This window comes from Oncorhynchus nerka, linkage group LG13, assembly GCF_034236695.1.
Source record: "Oncorhynchus nerka isolate Pitt River linkage group LG13, Oner_Uvic_2.0, whole genome shotgun sequence".
NCBI lineage: Eukaryota > Metazoa > Chordata > Actinopteri > Salmoniformes > Salmonidae > Oncorhynchus > Oncorhynchus nerka.
Genome location: NC_088408.1, coordinates 88,588,753 through 88,607,842, shown reverse-complemented (window position 1 = coordinate 88,607,842; position 19,090 = coordinate 88,588,753). Strand labels below are relative to the sequence as shown.

Genomic DNA, 19,090 nt, shown 5'->3' with positions numbered 1-19,090 from the left:
CCCATATGGGCATGACCTCTGACTATAGTTCCTGGAAATGTGCTGGAAAGAACAATGTGAAAATAAAATATCTCAAACAGCACATTACGGGTCAGGTGGAGACAGTAATGTGAAAAGGGTATCAGAGTCTCTACATGATAGCTAAGTAGTTCATCACTGTCACAGGCCCTCACATTGCTCTAACAGTCCTTCAGTCCTTCAGTCCTTCACGTTTCTTTAACATCTCAGGTCAAGGCTTCATCACTCATCTTCATCACCTTACTTAATCAGTCATCTTCATCCCCTTACGTCATCAGTCATCTTCATCCCCTTACTTCATCAATCATTTTCATCACCTTACGTCATCAGTCATCTTCATCCCCTTACTTCATCAGTCATCTTCATCCCCTTACTTCATCAATCATTTTCATCAACTTACGTCATCAGTCATCTTCATCCCCTTACTTCATCAATCTTCTTCATCACCTTCATCAGTCATTTTCATCCCATTACTTCATCAGTCATCTTCATCCCCTTACTTCATCAATTATTTTCATCCCCTTACTTCATCAGTCATATTCCTCCCCATTGGGACATAAGGCCACAATGAGTTCTCCACTTCTTCTGTTTTTGACTACAGGGAAGGCCAGCTGTCTCCAGAACAGTGGCAGAGGACGTACGGACGGTGCTCGGGGAACGAGGTCTACCATATCCGCCTCTGTGACAGCAAGTTCTTTGGGGAGTATGATGGGAAGAGTTTCACATATGCCTCCTTCCACGCACACAAGAAGTGAGTAGACTTCCTCCCATGGCTTGTATAAGACCTTCTTGCTGTTCTCTGACACTCTGCAAACCTTGATGACAGCAGGCTTAGTGTCCGTTTACCCTGGGACTTGATTAATACATCTGTAAATATGTGGCATATTCTTGGGTTTCGATTAGATAGGCTCTCTGGGTATTTGTCTCTTGGTTCATGGCTTCGAGGTTAATCACTCTCTGTCAAACCAAGGCAAACCGGCATAGCCTGTAGCCAGAAGCCCTTTAGAACCAGAGTTGTGCACCACTGGATTACACTAAGCACAGCATACCAGATGGCTGTTCTTCATCTCCCCTCAGGTATGGTGTGTGTCTAATCGGGGTGAAGAGGGAGGACAACAAGAGCATCCTGCTGAACCCTGGTCCTCGCCACATCATGGCTGCCCCAGACACCTGCTACTACATCAACATCACCAAGGAGGAGAACAGCGCCTTCATCTTTAAACAGGAGGAGAAGGACAACAAGGGCCTGCCGGTGGCCGGGCTGTACGATGCCCCCTCCAGGGTGCCTGTACACAGCATCATCGCCAGTATGGGTGAGGAACGAAGGGAAGGGAGGGAGGGATAGCTTAGTAAAGGGGAGCAGGTGAGGGGGAGGAGGGATGGGTGAGCCTCAGTGTTGGGAGGTAATGAACTACATGTAATGTAACAACTAGTCATTTAATTACAGTACATTTTGCACTAGCTTGGTTGTAGTTGATCTAAATTCTAGTCTTTGTAGTGTTTTGTTCAGTAATTAATAACTTGTTTTGCCATGTAGTGGTGTAGCTAACTATTTGAAATACACACAACTTTTTGGGGGAATCGGGGCTACCTAATTCTCACTTTCTGTGTTTTTTAGGCTAAATCACACATTATGTTGACATCTGACTACAGAGTGATCTGTTCTTGCAATTTGTAGTCTATGACATTTTTTATAATTTTTCTTAAGGGTAGCTTTAGTGTAGCTTAACTTATCCCAGTGTAAAGTAATTGGTAGCTTGGTAAACTATATTTTCAGAGTAGCTTCCCCAACACTGGTGAGCCTAATGCAGAATGAGAGTCGAGTAGGGAGTGATGAAGAATGGCAGAGTCTTATAAAGATCAGGGAGGGAGGGAGGGAGTGAGGAGGAATGGCCGAGTCTTATAAAAATCAGGGAGGGAGGGAGTGAGGAGGAATGGCCGAGTCTTATAAAGATCAGGGAGGGAGGGAGGGAGGGAGTGAGGAGGAATGGCCGAGTCTTATAAAGATCAGGGAGGAAGGGAGGGAGGGAGTGAGGAGGAATGGCTGAGTCTTATAAAGATCAGGAAGGGAGGGAGTGAGGAGGAATGGCCGAGTCTTATAAAGATCAGGGAGGGAGGGAGTGAGGAGGAATGGCCGAGTCTTATAAAGATCAGGGAGGGAGGGAGGGAGGAGGAATGGCCGAGTCTTATAAAGATCAGGAAGGGAGGGAGGGAGGGAGGAGGAATGGCCGAGTCTTATAAAGATCAGGGAGGAAGGGAGGGAGGGAGGAGGAATGGCCGAGTCTTATAAAGATCAGGGAGGAAGGGAGGGAGGGAGGGAGGAGGAATGGCCGAGTCTTATAAAGATCAGGAAGGGAGGGAGTGAGGAGGAAAGGCCGAGTCTTATAAAGATCAGGAAGGGAGGGAGTGAGGAGGAATGGCCGAGTCTTATAAAGATCAGGAAGGGAGGGAGGAGGAATGGCCGAGTCTTATAAAGATCAGGGAGGGAGGGAGGAGGAATGGCCGAGGCTTATAAAGATCAGGGAGGAAGGGAGGGAGGGAGGAGGAATGGCCGAGTCTTATAAAGATCAGGGAGGAAGGGAGGGAGGGAGTGAGGAGGAATGGCTGAGTCTTATAAAGATCAGGGAGGAAGGGAGGGAGGGAGGAGGAACGGCCGAGTCTTATAAAGATCAGGGAGGGAGGGAGGAGGAATGGCCGAGTCTTATAAAGATCAGGGAGGAAGGGAGGGGGGGAGGAGGAATGGCTGAGTCTTATAAAGATCAGGGAGGAAGGGAGGGAGTGAGGAGGAATGGCCGAGTCTTATAAAGATCAGGAAGGGAGGGAGTGAGGAGGAATGGCCGAGTCTTATAAAGATCAGGGAGGAAGGGAGGGAGGGAGTGAGGAGGAATGGCCGAGTCTTATAAAGATCAGGAAGGGAGGGAGTGAGGAGGAATGGCCGAGTCTTATAAAGATCAGGGAGGGAGGGAGTGAGGAGGAATGGCCGAGTCTTATAAAGATCAGGGAGGAAGGGAGGGAGGGAGGAGGAATGGCCGAGTCTTATAAAGATCAGGAGGAAGGGAGGGAGGGAGGGAGGGAGGGAGGGAGGAGGAATGGCCGAGTCTTATAAAGATCAGGAAGGGAAGGAGTGAGGAGGAATGGCCGAGTCTTATAAAGATCAGGAAGGGAGGGAGGGAGGGAGGAGGAATGGCCGAGTCTTATAAAGATCAGGGAGGGAGGGAGGAGGAATGGCCGAGTCTTATAAAGATCAGGGAGGAAGGGAGGGAGGGAGGAGGAGCGGCCGAGTCTTATAAAGATCAGGGAGGGAGGAGGAATGGCCGAGTCTTATAAAGATCAGGGAGGAAGGGAGGGGGGGAGGAGGAATGGCTGAGTCTTATAAAGATCAGGGAGGAAGGGAGGGAGTGAGGAGGAATGGCCGAGTCTTATAAAGATCAGGGAGGAAGGGAGGGAGGGAGGAGGAACGGCCGAGTCTTATAAAGATCAGGGAGGGAGGGAGGAGGAATGGCCGAGTCTTGTAAAGATCAGGGAGGAAGGGAGGGGGAGGAGGAATGGCCGAGTCTTATAAAGATCAGGGAGGAAGGGAGGGAGTGAGGAGGAATGGCCGAGTCTTATAAAGATCAGGAAGGAGGGAGGGAGGGAGGGAGGAGGAATGGCCGAGTCTTATAGAGATCAGGGAGGAAGGGAGGGAGGGAGGAGGAATGGCCGAGTCTTATAAAGATCAGCGAGGAAGGGAGGGAGGAGGAATGGCCGAGTCTTATAAAGATCAGGGAGGAAGGGAGGGAGGAGGAATGGCCGAGTCTTATAGAGATCAGGGAGGAAGGGAGGGAGGGAGGGAGGAGGAATGGCCGAGTCTTATAAAGATCAGGGAGAAAGGGGAGGGAGGAGGAATGGTCGAGTCTTATAAAGATCAGGGAGGAAGGGAGGGGGGGAGTGAGGAGGAATGGCCGAGTCTTATAAAGATAAGGGAGGGAGGGAGTGAGGAGGAATGGCCAAGTCTTATAAAGATCAGGGAGGGAGGGAGTGAGGAGGAATGGCCGAGTCTTATAAAGATCAGGGAGGAAGGGAGGGAGGAGGAATGGCCGAGTCTTATAAAGATCAGGGAGGGAGGGAGGAGGAATGGCCGAGTCTTATAAAGATCAGGGAGGAAGGGAGGGAGGAGGAATGGCCGAGTCTTATAAAGATCAGGGAGGAAGGGAGGGAGGGAGTGAGGAGGAATGGCGAGTCTTATAAAGATCAGGGAGGGAGGGAGGGAGGGAGGGAGGGAGGGAGGAGGAGGAATGGCTGAGTCTTATAAAGATCAGGGAGGGAGGGATGGCGTGAGGAGGAATGGCCGAGTCTTATGACGATCAGGGAGGAAGGGAGGGAGGAGGAATGGCCGAGTCTTATAAAAGTCAGGGAGGAAGGGAGGGAGTGAGGAGGAATGGCCGAGTCTTATAAAGATCAGGGAGGGAGGGAGTGAGGAGGAATGGCCGAGTCTTATAAAGATCAGGGAGGAAGTGAGGGAGGGAGTGAGGAGGAATGGCCGAGTCTTATAAAGATCAGGGAGGAAGGGAGGGAGGAGGGAGGGAGGAGGAATGGCCGAGTCTTACAGAGATCAGGGAGGAAGGGAGGGAGGGAGGAGGAATGGTCGAGTCTTATAAAGATCAGGGAGGAAGGGAGGGAGTGAGGACGAATGGCCGAGTCTTATAAAAGTCAGGGAGGGAGGGAGGGAGGAATGGCCGAGTCTTATAAAGATCAGGGAGGGAGGGAGGGAGGGAGGGAGGGAGGGAGGGAGGGAGGGAGGGAGGGAGGAGGAGGAATGGCCGAGTCTTACAGAGATCAGGGAGGAAGGGAGGGAGGGAGGAGGAATGGTCGAGTCTTATAAAGATAAGGGAGGGAGTGAGGACGAATGGCCGAGTCTTATAAAAGTCAGGGAGGGAGGGAGGAGGAATGGCCGAGTCTTATAAAGATCAGGGAGGAAGGGAGGGAGGGAGTGAGGAGGAATGGCCGAGTCTTATAAAGATCAGGGAGGGAGGGAGGAGGAATGGCCGAGTCTTATAAAGATCAGGGAGGGAGGGAGGCAGGGAGGGAGGAGGAATGGCCGAGTCTTATAGAGATAAGGGAGGGAGGGAGGAGGAATGGTCGAGTCTTACAGAGATCAGGGAGGAAGGGAGGGAGGGAGGAGGAATGGTCGAGTCTTATAAAGATAAGGGAGGGAGGGAGGACGAATGGCCGAGTCTTATAAAAGTCAGGGAGGGAGGGAGGAGGAATGGCCGAGTCTTATAAAGATCAGGGAGGAAGGGAGGGAGGGAGTGAGGAGGAATGGCCGAGTCTTATAAAGATCAGGGAGGGAGGGAGGAGGAATGGCAGAGTCTTATAAAGATCAGGGAGGGAGGGAGGCAGGGAGGGAGGAGGAATGGCCGAGTCTTATAGAGATAAGGGAGGGAGGGAGGAGGAATGGTCGAGTCTTATAAAGATCAGGGAGGAAGGGAGGGAGGGAGTGAGGAGGAATGGCCGAGTCTTATAAAGATCAGAGAGGGAGGGAGGGAGTTAGGAGGAATGGCCGAGTCTTATAAAGATCAGGGAGGAAGGGAGGGAGTGAGGAGGAATGGCCGAGTCTTATAAAGATCAGGGAGGAAGGGAGGGGGAGTGAGGAGGAATGGCCGAGTCTTATAAAGATCAGGGAGGAAGGGAGGGAGGGAGGGAGGGAGGGAGGAGGAATGGCCGAGTCTTATAAAGATCAGGGAGGAAGGGAGGGAGGGAGGAGGAATGGCCGAGTCTTATAAAGATCAGGGAGGAAGGGAGGGGGGAGTGAGGAGGAATGGCCGAGTCTTATAAAGATCAGGGTGGGAGGGAGGGAGGGAGGGAGGGAGGGAGGGAGGGAGGGAGGAGGAATGGCCGAGTCTTATAAAGATCAGGGAGGAAGGGCTGAGTCTTATAAAGATCAGGGAGGAAGGGAGGGAGTGAGGAGGAATGGCCGAGTCTTATAAAGATCAGGGAGGAAGGGAGTGAGGAGGAATGGCCGAGTCTTATAAAGATCAGGGAGGAAGGGAGGGGGGGAGTGAGGAGGAATGGCCGAGTCTTATAAAGATCAGGGAGGAAGGGAGGGAGGGAGGAGGAATGGCCGAGTCTTATAAAGATCAGGAACGGAGGGAGGGAGGGAGGGAGGAGGAATGGCCGAGTCTTATAGAGATCAGGGAGGAAGGGAGGGAGGGAGGAGGAATGGCCGAGTCTAATAAAAGTCAGGGATGAAGGGAGGGAGTGAGTGAGGAGGAATGGCCGAGTCTTATAAAGATCAGGGAGGAAGGGAGTGAGGAGGAATGGCCGAGTCTTATAAAGATCAGGGAGGAAGGGAGTGAGGAGGAATGGCCGAGTCTTATAAAGATCAGACGGAGGGAGGGAAAATCAGAGGAGTGACACCCAGTGTTGCAAGGGCGTGAGAGAATACTTCCTTTCACAGTGCAACGCTACCTTTCACAGGTCAATGCTACCTTTCACAGTGCAACGCTACCTTTCGCAGTGCAACGCTACCTTTCACAGTGCAATACACCCTTTCACAGTGCAACGCTACCTTTCACATTGCAATGCTACCTTTCACAGTGCAATGTTACCTTTCCCAGTGCAATGCTACCTTTCACAGTGCAATGTTGCCATTAACATGTTGGTGGTGATGGTTGTTTTGTATTCTTGTGACTTCATGCATGTGTTCTTGTCTGACTATAGTTTTTTTTCCTTTTCTGGGTTGACTTGTTTTCTGTTGTTGTTGTTGTTTTTGTTGTTGTTGTTTTGCTACGACGTGTTAAAGTTGATCAGGCCACTTCGTATGGTAAGTTTGTGCATGTTGCTACTATTGAATTGTCCTGTTGTAAGGCAACACCGTAGTGTAGTTGGAGAAGGATTTCTGTCAACACAGTTGTTCTGTTGTATTGGTATAGGTTGATGTTTTCCGTAAATGTGTTGCAGTGGAGGCTGCTGAGGGGAGGACGGCTCATAATAATGGCTGGAACGGAGCCAATGGAATGGCATCAAACCATGTGTTTGCTGTATTTGATGCCATTCCAGCTATTCCGCTCCAGACATTATCACAAGCCCGTCCTCCCCAATTAAGGTGCCACCAACCTCCTGTGATTTGCTGTTAATCAGTTCTTTGCAGGCTTTTTGCACATAGTTTGGCATCGTTTTAGTTCTGTTTATCAAAAAATGTACTTGTACTTGCGTTGGATGCTGCTACCTCCCAGTACAACAAGATTAAGATATGCCCGATGTTTAACCTTTCAGAAATGAGATACAAGGTAGACACATCGAAATGGATTGAAGGCTTTAGAATATGTAATTTATCACGAGGACAAAAAACTCAAGGACATTCATTCAGTTGACACAATCTATGAAAAACATGTTGTATTCAACTGCTCGTTGTCCAGGTACTGTATAGTACAGCTGTCTTATATGGATACATGTACTTTTTGTTCAACTAGATGGGGGGTAGATCGGATAGTGTTGAATAGATAACATTGAGGACATTCGTCTGTAAAGTCTAATAAAATTCAGTGCATCGAGGACACATGAGTTTGATGGATGAGTGTGCTGCTTTGGACAAGGACAAAAGACTAAGTGACTTCACTAATTCAACCAGAAGCAATGACAGTGCAGTTAGCACGTCAGCTGGTTCATTTCACACGAAAAGATGATTAGATAATGAATCATGCAAGGCAAGGCAACATAAAATGTGCTTACACTGCACTATAGAGTATAGAGTATTCATAGGAAATCATAGTATATCAACTTAAGGTTTCTGTAAACAATTACAACAACTAATCTATCTATCTATCAGTGGTGCCCAATTCCATCACACTACCGCCCCATTGTACCGACCAACTATCTTACCAACCATTCAACCACCTCTTTCAGGGACGGTCGCCATGGACCTCCAGAACCCGACGGACCCCCCAGAGGACAGCAGCAAGCTGACCCTGCCCACAGAGAATGGGTCTGGAAGCAGACGGCCCAGCATCGCCCCCGTCTTGGAGATCGCTGACTCCTCCTCCATCCTGCCCTGCGACCTGCTCAGTGACCAATCAGAGGACGAAACCAACCAATCAGATGAGGAGAGCTCGTCGGTGTCCGAGTGAGTGTCCAATCAGAGATGTCGTGGAGGGCAAAGGGAAGTTGGAAGGGCTTGGGCTGTGTTTCCGAAATGGTGTATCAGCCCTCACTGGTTTCAACGCTACAGGCCATGGCTTATGGCTGGGCTGTAGCTAGAATGATTGTTTTCATTATTAACTGACAGTCAATATGATAACAGTCAATATGGCTTTTATAACGTCTGTTCAGCTCAATGTTGAGTCACACAGCTACTCTATCCATTCCATCACCAAAGGAAAGAGAAGATGTGTGGGGGGGTTAGAGTGGATCCTTTCTTTCTTTCTTTTCTTATTTTCTCTCTCTCACTCTATTTCTTTCTCCCTTTCTTTACATCTTTCAATGCATACCATTGAAGCCCTTAGACAACAGTTACATAAGTAACACACTGTGGTATGGCAGACTGCTGCATGGAAGAGAGAGAGAGAGAGAGAGAGAGAGAGGGGGAGAGAGGGAGAGAGAGAGAGAGAGAATTTTATATTGTGTTCTGGTCATGAGCCATACAGTCATCTCTTGAAGTCCCACAGTGCCCCTGTGTGGTCATGATAAACAAGCCTTTGAGAAAAGGCTACACTCGGTCTCGATACTGTATGTAACAATCCATCAATCCTTTGTGTTAACCTTCAACATGTGTGCAATACTTTACACTGACAAATAGCTGTGTCAATGACACAATGACAAATGGATGGTGTCAATGATTGACATTGAAACATTATTCAATAGATTGCCTTGTCGCTAAAGTTTTTGGTTCATTGCCTCTTCTAAAGTCTCTCTGACTGAAAGTGTGTGTATTTGTTGTTCATTTAAATTTTTCAACTCAGTTTTGTGAAAGGATATCCTCCCAACTCGCCCTACATTGGCAGCTCTCCAACCCTGTGCCATCTCTTACCCCAGAAAGCCTCGTTCTGCTGCCTTCGTCTGGACAAGGTGAGTAGAGACAAGGATGTAATGAAGTCTATAGTTGACAAACAAACTTGGTTTTGTTCTCTCATGTAGTAACTATTAAGCCACACAGTCTTGTTCCAAAGACAGCAAACAACATATTATATCTTATTGTGTTGAGCTGTGTTGGTTGTACCATGTCTTAACAATGGTTACATTAGCTTGTAAACTTGACTGTATGAATAGAAAGTGTACGTATCTTTGAATAATAGAATACAGCAGACAAACCTAACTGTTTAGTGTTGTCACAATAGTTCATGGAATATCATATGTTTATGGACAAAAAAACGTGCCTTAGACTTCACTCAGTAACACTGACAAACATTTAAATCATTATAACAAACCTGAAACATAATGACCTTTTACCTAACTTTCCATGACATCCAGGGTTGCAGGCACAACAGTTTTGAGGATGCCAAGGCCTATGGTTTTAAGAACAAGCTGATCATAGTATCTGCAGAGATGGCAGGGAACGGCCTCTATAACTTCATCGTCCCTCTGCGGGCCTACTACCGCCCCAGGAAAGAGCTCAACCCTATCGTCCTGCTATTAGACTACCCGTAAGTAGTTTCACGCACCGGACTGCACTGGGCGAAATAGCTTGAGGGTGAGGTTACACCATAAGCAACCACATGACTGGTCTGTGCCTCTTTATAATGGTTTTAGATAACATATCATGTATCCACCTGTGTGTAATGCATTTAATCAGACTAAATGCATAATAACACCTATACATGTTTTCATAATGCATTACACTTGCTGAGTAAGACTTGAAAAGGTATATGACTTGGTATATGATGTGGTATATGATGTGGTATAGGTCTTGGTATATGACTTGGTATATGATGTGGTATATGATGTGGTATATGATGTGGTATATGATGTGGTATATGATGTATAGGACTATATGATGATGGTATAGGATATGATTGGTATATGATGTGGTGTGATGAAGTGGTATATGATGTGTATGAAGTGGTATATGATGTGGTATATGATGTGGTATATGATGTGGTATATGATGTGGTATATGATGTGGTATAGGACTTGGTATATGACGTGGTGTATGAAGTGGTATATGATGTGGTATATGATGTGGTATATGATGTGGTATATGATGTGGTATATGATGTGGTATAGGACTTGGTATATGACGTGGTGTATGAAGTGGTATATGATGTGGTATATGATGTGGTATATGATGTGGTATATGATGTGGTATATGATGTGGTATATGATGTGGTATATGATGTGGTATAGGACTTGGTATATGACGTGGTGTATGAAGTGGTATATGATGTGGTATATGATGTGGTATATGACTTGGTATAGGACTTGGTATATGACTTGGTATATGATGTGGTATAGATCTTGGTATAGGATGTGGTATAGGACTTGGTATAATAATGGGTATAGAATGTGGTATAGGACTTGGTATATGATGTGGTATATGACGTGGTGTATGAAGTGGTATATGATGTGGTATAGGGCTTGGTATAGGTCTTGGTATATGACTTGGTATATGATGTGGTATAGGATGTGGTATATGATGTGGTATAGAATGTGGTATAGGACTTGGTATATGATGTGGTATAGGTCTTGGTATATGATGTGGTATATGATGTGGTAGAGGACTTGGTATATGATGTGGTATATGATGTTGTAGAGGACTTGGTATATGATGTGGTAGAGGACTTGGTATAATAATTTACATTTACATTTAAGTAATTTAGCAGACGCTCTTATCCAGAGCGACTTAATAATGGGTATAGAACTTGGTATATGATGTGGTATATGACTTGGTATAATAATGGGTATATAATGTGGTAGAGGACTTGGTATATGATGTGGTATATGATGTGGTATAGGACTTGGTAAATGATGTGGTATATGATGTGGTATAGGCCTTGGTATATGATGTGGTATATAATGTGGTATAGGACTTGGTATATGATGTGGTATATGATGTGGTAGAGGACTTGGTATATGATGTGGTATATGATGTGGTAGAGGACTTGGTATATGATGTGGTATATGATGTGGTAGAGGACTTGGTATATGATGTGGTATAGGACTTGGTATAATAATGGGTATAGAATGTGGTAGAGGACTTGGTATATGATGTGGTATATGATGTGGTAGAGGACTTGGTATATGATGTGGTATATGATGTGGTATAGGACTTGGTATATGATGTGGTATATGATGTGGTATATGATGTGGTAGAGGACTTGGTATTTGATGTGGTATATGATGTGGTAGAGGACTTGGTATATGATGTGGTATATGATGTGGTATATGATGTGGTAGAGGACTTGGTATATGATGTGGTATATGATGTGGTAGAGGACTTGGTATATGATGTGGTATATGATGTGGTAGAGGACTTGGTATATGATGTGGTATATGACTTGGTATAATAATGGGTATAGAATGTGTTATAGGACTTGGTATAGGACTTGGTATATGATGTGGTATATGACTTGGTATAATAATGGGTATAGAATGTGTTATAGGACTTGGTATATGACTTGGTATAATAATGGGTATAGAATGTGTTATAGGACTTGGTATAGGACTTGGTATATGACTTGGTATAATAATGGGTATATGATGTGGTAGAGGACTTGGTATAGGACTTGGTATATGACTTGGTATAATAATGGGTATAGAATGTGGTATAGGACTTGGTATATGATGTGGTATATGATGTGGTAGAGGACTTGGTATATGATGTGGTATATGATGTGCTAGAGGACTTGGTATATGATGTGGTATAGGACTTGGTATATGATGTGGTATAGGAGTTGGTATAATAATGGGTATAGAATGTGGTATATGACTTGGTATAATAATGGGTATAGAATGTGTTATAGGACTTGGTATAGGACTTGGTATATGACTTGGTATATGATGTGGTAGAGGACTTGGTATATGATGTGGTATATGATGTGGTAGAGGACTTGGTATATGATGTGACTTGGTATATGATGTGGTATATGATGTGGTAGAGGACTTGGTATATGATGTGGTATATGATGTGGTAGAGGACTTGGTATATGATGTGGTAGAGGACTTGGTATATGATGTGGTATATGATGTGGTAGAGGACTTGGTATATGATGTGGTATATGATGTGGTATATGATGTGGTAGAGGACTTGGTATATGATGTGGTATATGATGTGGTAGAGGACTTGGTATATGATGTGGTATATGATGTGGTAGAGGACTTGGTATATGATGTGGTATATGATGTGGTAGAGGACTTGGTATATGATGTGGTATATGATGTGGTAGAGGACTTGGTATATGATGTGGTAGAGGACTTGGTATATGATGTGGTATATGATGTGGTAGAGGACTTGGTATATGATGTGGTAGAGGACTTGGTATATGATGTGGTATATGATGTGGTAGAGGACTTGGTATATGATGTGGTATAGGACTTGGTATAATAATGGGTATAGAATGTGGTATAGAACTTGGTATATGATGTGGTATAGGACTTGGTATAGGACTTGGTATATGACTTGGTATAATAATGGGTATAGAATGTGGTATAGGTCTTGGTATATGATGTGGTATATGACTTGGTATAATAATGGGTATAGAATGTGGTATAGAACTTGGTATATGATGTGGTATATGACTTGGTATAATAATGGGTATAGAATGTGGTATAGGACTTGGTATAGGGCTTGGTATATGAATTGGTATAATAATGGGTATAGAATGTGGTATAGAACTTGGTATATGATGTGGTATATGACTTGGTATAATAATGGGTATAGAATGTGGTATAGAACTTGGTATATGATGTGGTATATGACTTGGTATAATAATGGGTATAGAATGTGGTATAGGACTTGGTATATGATGTGGTATATTACTTGGTATAATAATGGGTATAGAATGTGGATATAGGACTTGGTATATGATGTGGTATATGACTTGGTATAATAATGGGTATAGAATGTGGTATAGGACTTGGTATATGATGTGGTATAGGACTTGGTATAATAATGGGTATAGAATGTGTTATAGGACTTGGTATAGGACTTGGTATAATAATGGGTATAGAATGTGGTATAGGACTTGGTATATGATGTGGTATATGATGTGGTAGAGGACTTGGTATATGATGTGGTATATGATGTGGTAGAGGACTTGGTATATGATGTGGTAGAGGACTTGGTATATGATGTGGTATATGATGTGGTAGAGGACTTGGTATATGATGTGGTAGAGGACTTGGTATATGATGTGGTATATGATGTGGTAGAGGACTTGGTATATGATGTGGTATATGACTTGGTATATGATGTGGTATATGATGTGGTAGAGGACTTGGTATATGATGTGGTATATGATGTGGTAGAGGACTTGGTATATGATGTGGTATATGATGTGGTAGAGGACTTGGTATATGATGTGGTATATGATGTGGTAGAGGACTTGGTATATGATGTGGTATAGGACTTGGTATAATAATGGGTATAGAATGTGGTATAGAACTTGGTATATGATGTGGTATAGGACTTGGTATAATAATGGGTATAGAATGTGGTATAGAACTTGGTATATGATGTGGTATAGGACTTGGTATAGGACTTGGTATATGACTTGGTATAATAATGGGTATAGAATGTGGTATAGGACTTGGTATATGATGTGATATATGACTTGGTATAATAATGGGTATAGAATGTGGTATAGAACTTGGTATATGATGTGGTATATGACTTGGTATAATAATGGGTATAGGATGTGGTATAGGACTTGGTATAGGCCTTGGTATATGACTTGGTATAATAATGGGTATAGAATGTGGTATAGGACTTGGTATATGATGTGGTATATGACTTGGTATAATAATGGGTATAGAATGTGGTATAGAACTTGGTATATGATGTGGTATATGACTTGGTATAATAATGGGTATCGAATGTGGTATAGGACTTGGTATATGATGTGGTATATGACTTGGTATAATAATGGGTATAGAATGTGGTATAAGACTTGGTATATGATGTGGTATATGACTTGGTATAATAATGGGTATAGAATGTGGTATAGGACTTGGTATATGATGTGGTATATGACTTGGTATAATAATGGGTATAGAATGTGGTATAGGACTTGGTATATGATGTGGTATATGACTTGGTATATTATGTGGTAAATGACTTGGTATATGATGTGGTATATGACTTGGTATAATAATGGGTATAGAATGTGGTATAGGACTTGGTATATGATGTGGTATATGATGTGGTATATGACTTGGTATAGGACTTGGTATAGGACTTGGTATATGATGTGGTATAGAATGTGATAGAGGACTTGGTATAGGACTTGGTATATGATGTGGTATAGAATGTGGTATATGATGTGGTATATGACTTGGTATATGATGTGGTATATGATGTGGTATATGACTTGGTATATGATGTGGTATATGATGTGGTATAGGACTTGGTATATGATGTGGTATATGATGTGGTATATGATGTGGTATATGACTTGGTATATGATGTGGTATATGATGTGGTATAGGACTTGGTATATGATGTGGTATATGATGTGGTATATGACTTGGTATATGATGTGGTATATGATGTGGTATATGATGTGGTATATGATGTGGTATAGGACTTGGTATATGATGTGGTATATGATGTGGTATATGACTTGGTATATGATGTGGTATATGATGTGGTATAGGACTTGGTATAGGACTTGGTATATGACTTGGTATAATAATGGGTATATGATGTGGTAGAGGACTTGGTATAGGACTTGGTATATGACTTGGTATAATAATGGGTATAGAATGTGGTATAGGACTTGGTATATGATGTGGTATATGATGTGGTAGAGGACTTGGTATATGATGTGGTATATGATGTGCTAGAGGACTTGGTATATGATGTGGTATAGGACTTGGTATATGATGTGGTATAGGACTTGGTATAATAATGGGTATAGAATGTGGTATATGACTTGGTATAATAATGGGTATAGAATGTGTTATAGGACTTGGTATAGGACTTGGTATATGACTTGGTATAATAATGGGTATAGAATGTGGTATAGGACTTGGTATATGATGTGGTATATGATGTGGTAGAGGACTTGGTATATGATGTGGTATATGATGTGGTAGAGGACTTGGTATATGATGTGGTATATGATGTGGTAGAGGACTTGGTATATGATGTGGTATATGATGTGGTAGAGGACTTGGTATATGATGTGGTAGAGGACTTGGTATATGATGTGGTATATGATGTGGTAGAGGACTTGGTATATGATGTGGTATATGATGTGGTATATGATGTGGTAGAGGACTTGGTATATGATGTGGTATATGATGTGGTAGAGGACTTGGTATATGATGTGGTATATGATGTGGTAGAGGACTTGGTATATGATGTGGTATATGATGTGGTAGAGGACTTGGTATATGATGTGGTATATGATGTGGTAGAGGACTTGGTATATGATGTGGTAGAGGACTTGGTATATGATGTGGTATATGATGTGGTAGAGGACTTGGTATATGATGTGGTAGAGGACTTGGTATATGATGTGGTATATGATGTGGTATATGACTTGGTATATGATGTGGTAAATGACTTGGTATAGGACTTGGTATATGACTTGGTATAATAATGGGTATAGAATGTGGTATAGGACTTGGTATATGATGTGGTATATGACTTGGTATAATAATGGGTATAGAATGTGGTATAGAACTTGGTATATGATGTGGTATATGACTTGGTATAATAATGGGTATAGAATGTGGTATAGGACTTGGTATATGATGTGGTATATGACTTGGTATAATAATGGGTATAGAATGTGGTATAGGACTTGGTATATGATGTGGTATATGACTTGGTATATTATGTGGTAAATGACTTGGTATATGATGTGGTATATGACTTGGTATAATAATGGGTATAGAATGTGGTATAGGACTTGGTATATGATGTGGTATATGATGTGGTATATGACTTGGTATAGGAATTGGTATAGGACTTGGTATATGATGTGGTATAGAATGTGGTAGAGGACTTGGTATAGGACTTGGTATATGATGTGGTATAGAATGTGGTATATGATGTGGTATATGACTTGGTATAGGACTTGGTATAGGACTTGGTATATGATGTGGTATAGAATGTGGTAGAGGACTTGGTATAGGACTTGGTATATTCATTGTTATAGGACTTGGTATAGGACTTAAATGCATTACACTCAGATGGTTATTGTAATATAAAGTTTTGCCAAGATTTAGTGTTGCATGAAATCTAGTGACATAAAGTAATTGTAGAGAGAGTAAGGTGATTATACAGCTGCAGCCTGAAGTTAACTTAACTGCTGCAGGATGAGAAATCATTTCTTCATTATTCATATTGCTGGCTGTGCCTCTCTGTTGGATAAATGGAGCTCTGGGAAGCTTCAGGGGTGTGTGTTTGTGTGATGTTTTTGCCTATAATAATTCAGTGTGGATTTCATTACAGTAACTTCAGAGGACTCTCCAGGGAAGTGTGTGTAGCTAAACAGAAAGCCATGGAGCTCTGTAATCCCATATAGTCTGGGGCAGAGACTAACATTTCACACTGGTGGCGTATCTATCCTAGTCCCACTATACAGTTATCTACTTCCTGAGGAGTTACCATGGCAACATGTTATATTGCATATCTGGAGGAGTTATCAGGAAGCAGTATTTTGTCATAGAAACAAAAAACAGAATACATATTTGCTGCATATGTACAGTATTTTAGGACATTATGTAGTTAAAAATTGTTTTAAGGAAAATTGTTTGTCTGCAAAATTTGCTGAGGCTTCTAATAGTTTAATACCCATTAGTATGTATGTACTGTACTTTATGTGTGGTTGCAGTTGTCTATGTCCTGCCCCTTGTCATGGAATTATTCTAATCAAAAGAGAGAGGCTTAGATTTCTTCAAAACAATGCAACTTTATAATTTAATTACTACACTAACGGAGTTGGTCGGTAACCACCCTTAAGGTAATCACTGAGAACTCTAAGAGCAGAACTAAGCCACAGCATTTCATAGTTAAGACATATTCTCCTGAATATGTGACAAACAACAGATTTGTGAAATTATACAAAGGTACATTGTGCTATCATGCAACATTTACATTGCACCAGGTTTCTGTCTCTAGGTCATTTAACTACTTTGTTAAACAAACATACTAATGCAACATAGGACACCAGGTCCTTCCCTTAATTCATGAAGTCCAGTATTCATCTGCCACGTGGGAGAAATAAACTGGAGGGAGGTTCTGCCTGGCACCGGCAGTCAGGCACACAGACACTAATCATGGATTGGAATGCAGTCTTTAGGTTTTATCACCTAGGCATCTTAAATCAACTGTCAACGTTAATCCTCAGAGACTCATTTCAGAAGAACAGACATTGTGAAAATACTAATATGAATACATTGTAATATAAAAGTAATGTGATTAACATAATGATGTAATTCTACTACACCCTATTGATATAGTGTTGTGATTCCTGCAGGCCTGACAACCACTTCCTAGAAGCCATCTGCTGTTTCCCAATGGTCTACTTCATGGCCGGAACTATAGATAAGTAGGTGTTCATTACTCTTTCGTTACTGGAACGCCTCACTTCACAGAATTCCAATGACCCTGGTCAATTCCAATGACATCCCAATGACATTATGCAGTGCCCCCTCATTTACACATTAATTAGCTATACAGTGCATTTGGAAAGTATACGTTACAGCCTTATTCTGAAATTGATGAAGTTGTTGTTTTTCCGAATCAATCTACACACAATATCCCCTAATGACAAAGCAAAAACACAAATTGTTGCAAATGTATTCAAAATAAAACATTTAAAATATCATATATATATTAGTATTCAGACCCTTTACTCAGTACTTTGTTGAAGCACCTTTGGCAGCGATTACAGCCTCGAGTCTTCTTTGGAATGATGCTTCAAGCTTGGCACACCAGTATTTAGGGAGTTTCTCCAATTAACATTAACATTTAACATTTAAGTAATTTAGCAGACGCTCTTATCCAGAGCGACTTACAAATTGGTGCATTCACCTTATGACATCCAGTGGAACAGTAGTGCATCTAAATCTTTTAAGGGGGGAGAGGGATTACTTTATCCTATCCTAGGTATTCCTTAAAGAGGTGGGGTTTCAGGTGTCTCCGGAAGGTGGTGATTGACTCCGCTGTCCTGGCGTCGTGAGGGAGTTTGTTCCACCATTGGGGGGCCAGAGCAGCGAACAGTTTTGACTGGGCTGAGCGGGAACTGTACTTCCTCAGTGGTAGTGAGGCGAGCAGGCCAGAGGTGGATGAACGCAGTGCCCTTGTTTGGGTGTAGGGCCTGATCAGAGCCTGGAGGTACTGAGGTGCCGTTCCCCTCACAGCTCCGTAGGCAAGCACCATGGTCTTGTAGTGGATGCGAGCTTCAACTGGAAGCCAGTGGAGAGAGCGGAGGAGCGGGGTGACGTGAGAGAACTTGGGAAGGTTGAACACCAGACGGGCTGCAGCGTTCTGGATGAGTTGTAGGGGTTTAATGGCACAGGCAGGGAGCCCAGCCAACAGCGAGTTGCAGTAATCCAGACGGGAGATGACAAGTGCCTGGATTAGGACCTGCGCCGCTTCCTGTGTGAGGCAGGGTCGTACTCTGCGGATGTTGTAGAGCATGAACCTACAGGAACGGGCCACCGCCTTGATGTTAGTTGAGAACGACAGGGTGTTGTCCAGGATCACGCCAAGGTTCTTAGCGCTCTGGGAGGACACAATGGAGTTGTCAACCGTGATGGCGAGATCATGGAACGGGCAGTCCTTCCCCGGGAGGAAGAGCAGCTCCGTCTTGCCGAGGTTCAGCTTGAGGTGGTGATCCGTCATCCACACTGATATGTCTGCCAGACATGCAGAGATGCGATTCGCCACCTGGTCATCAGAAGGGGGAAAGGAGAAGATTAATTGTGT

General features: G+C 43.3%; 1 protein-coding gene across 1 annotated transcript in view; it reads left to right on the top strand.

Annotated features, from left to right (window-relative positions):
• The window catches only part of LOC115140707 (potassium channel subfamily T member 1-like), a 110,828-nt gene that overhangs the window by 61,886 nt on the left and 29,852 nt on the right, over positions 1-19,090 (top strand). The window contains exons 26-31 of the mRNA XM_065027009.1: positions 620-769; positions 1,096-1,331; positions 7,903-8,119; positions 8,955-9,060; positions 9,463-9,635; positions 17,637-17,708. Coding sequence (XP_064883081.1) covers positions 620-769; positions 1,096-1,331; positions 7,903-8,119; positions 8,955-9,060; positions 9,463-9,635; positions 17,637-17,708 — 954 coding nt within the window. The remainder of the gene's footprint in view (positions 1-619; positions 770-1,095; positions 1,332-7,902; positions 8,120-8,954; positions 9,061-9,462; positions 9,636-17,636; positions 17,709-19,090) is intronic.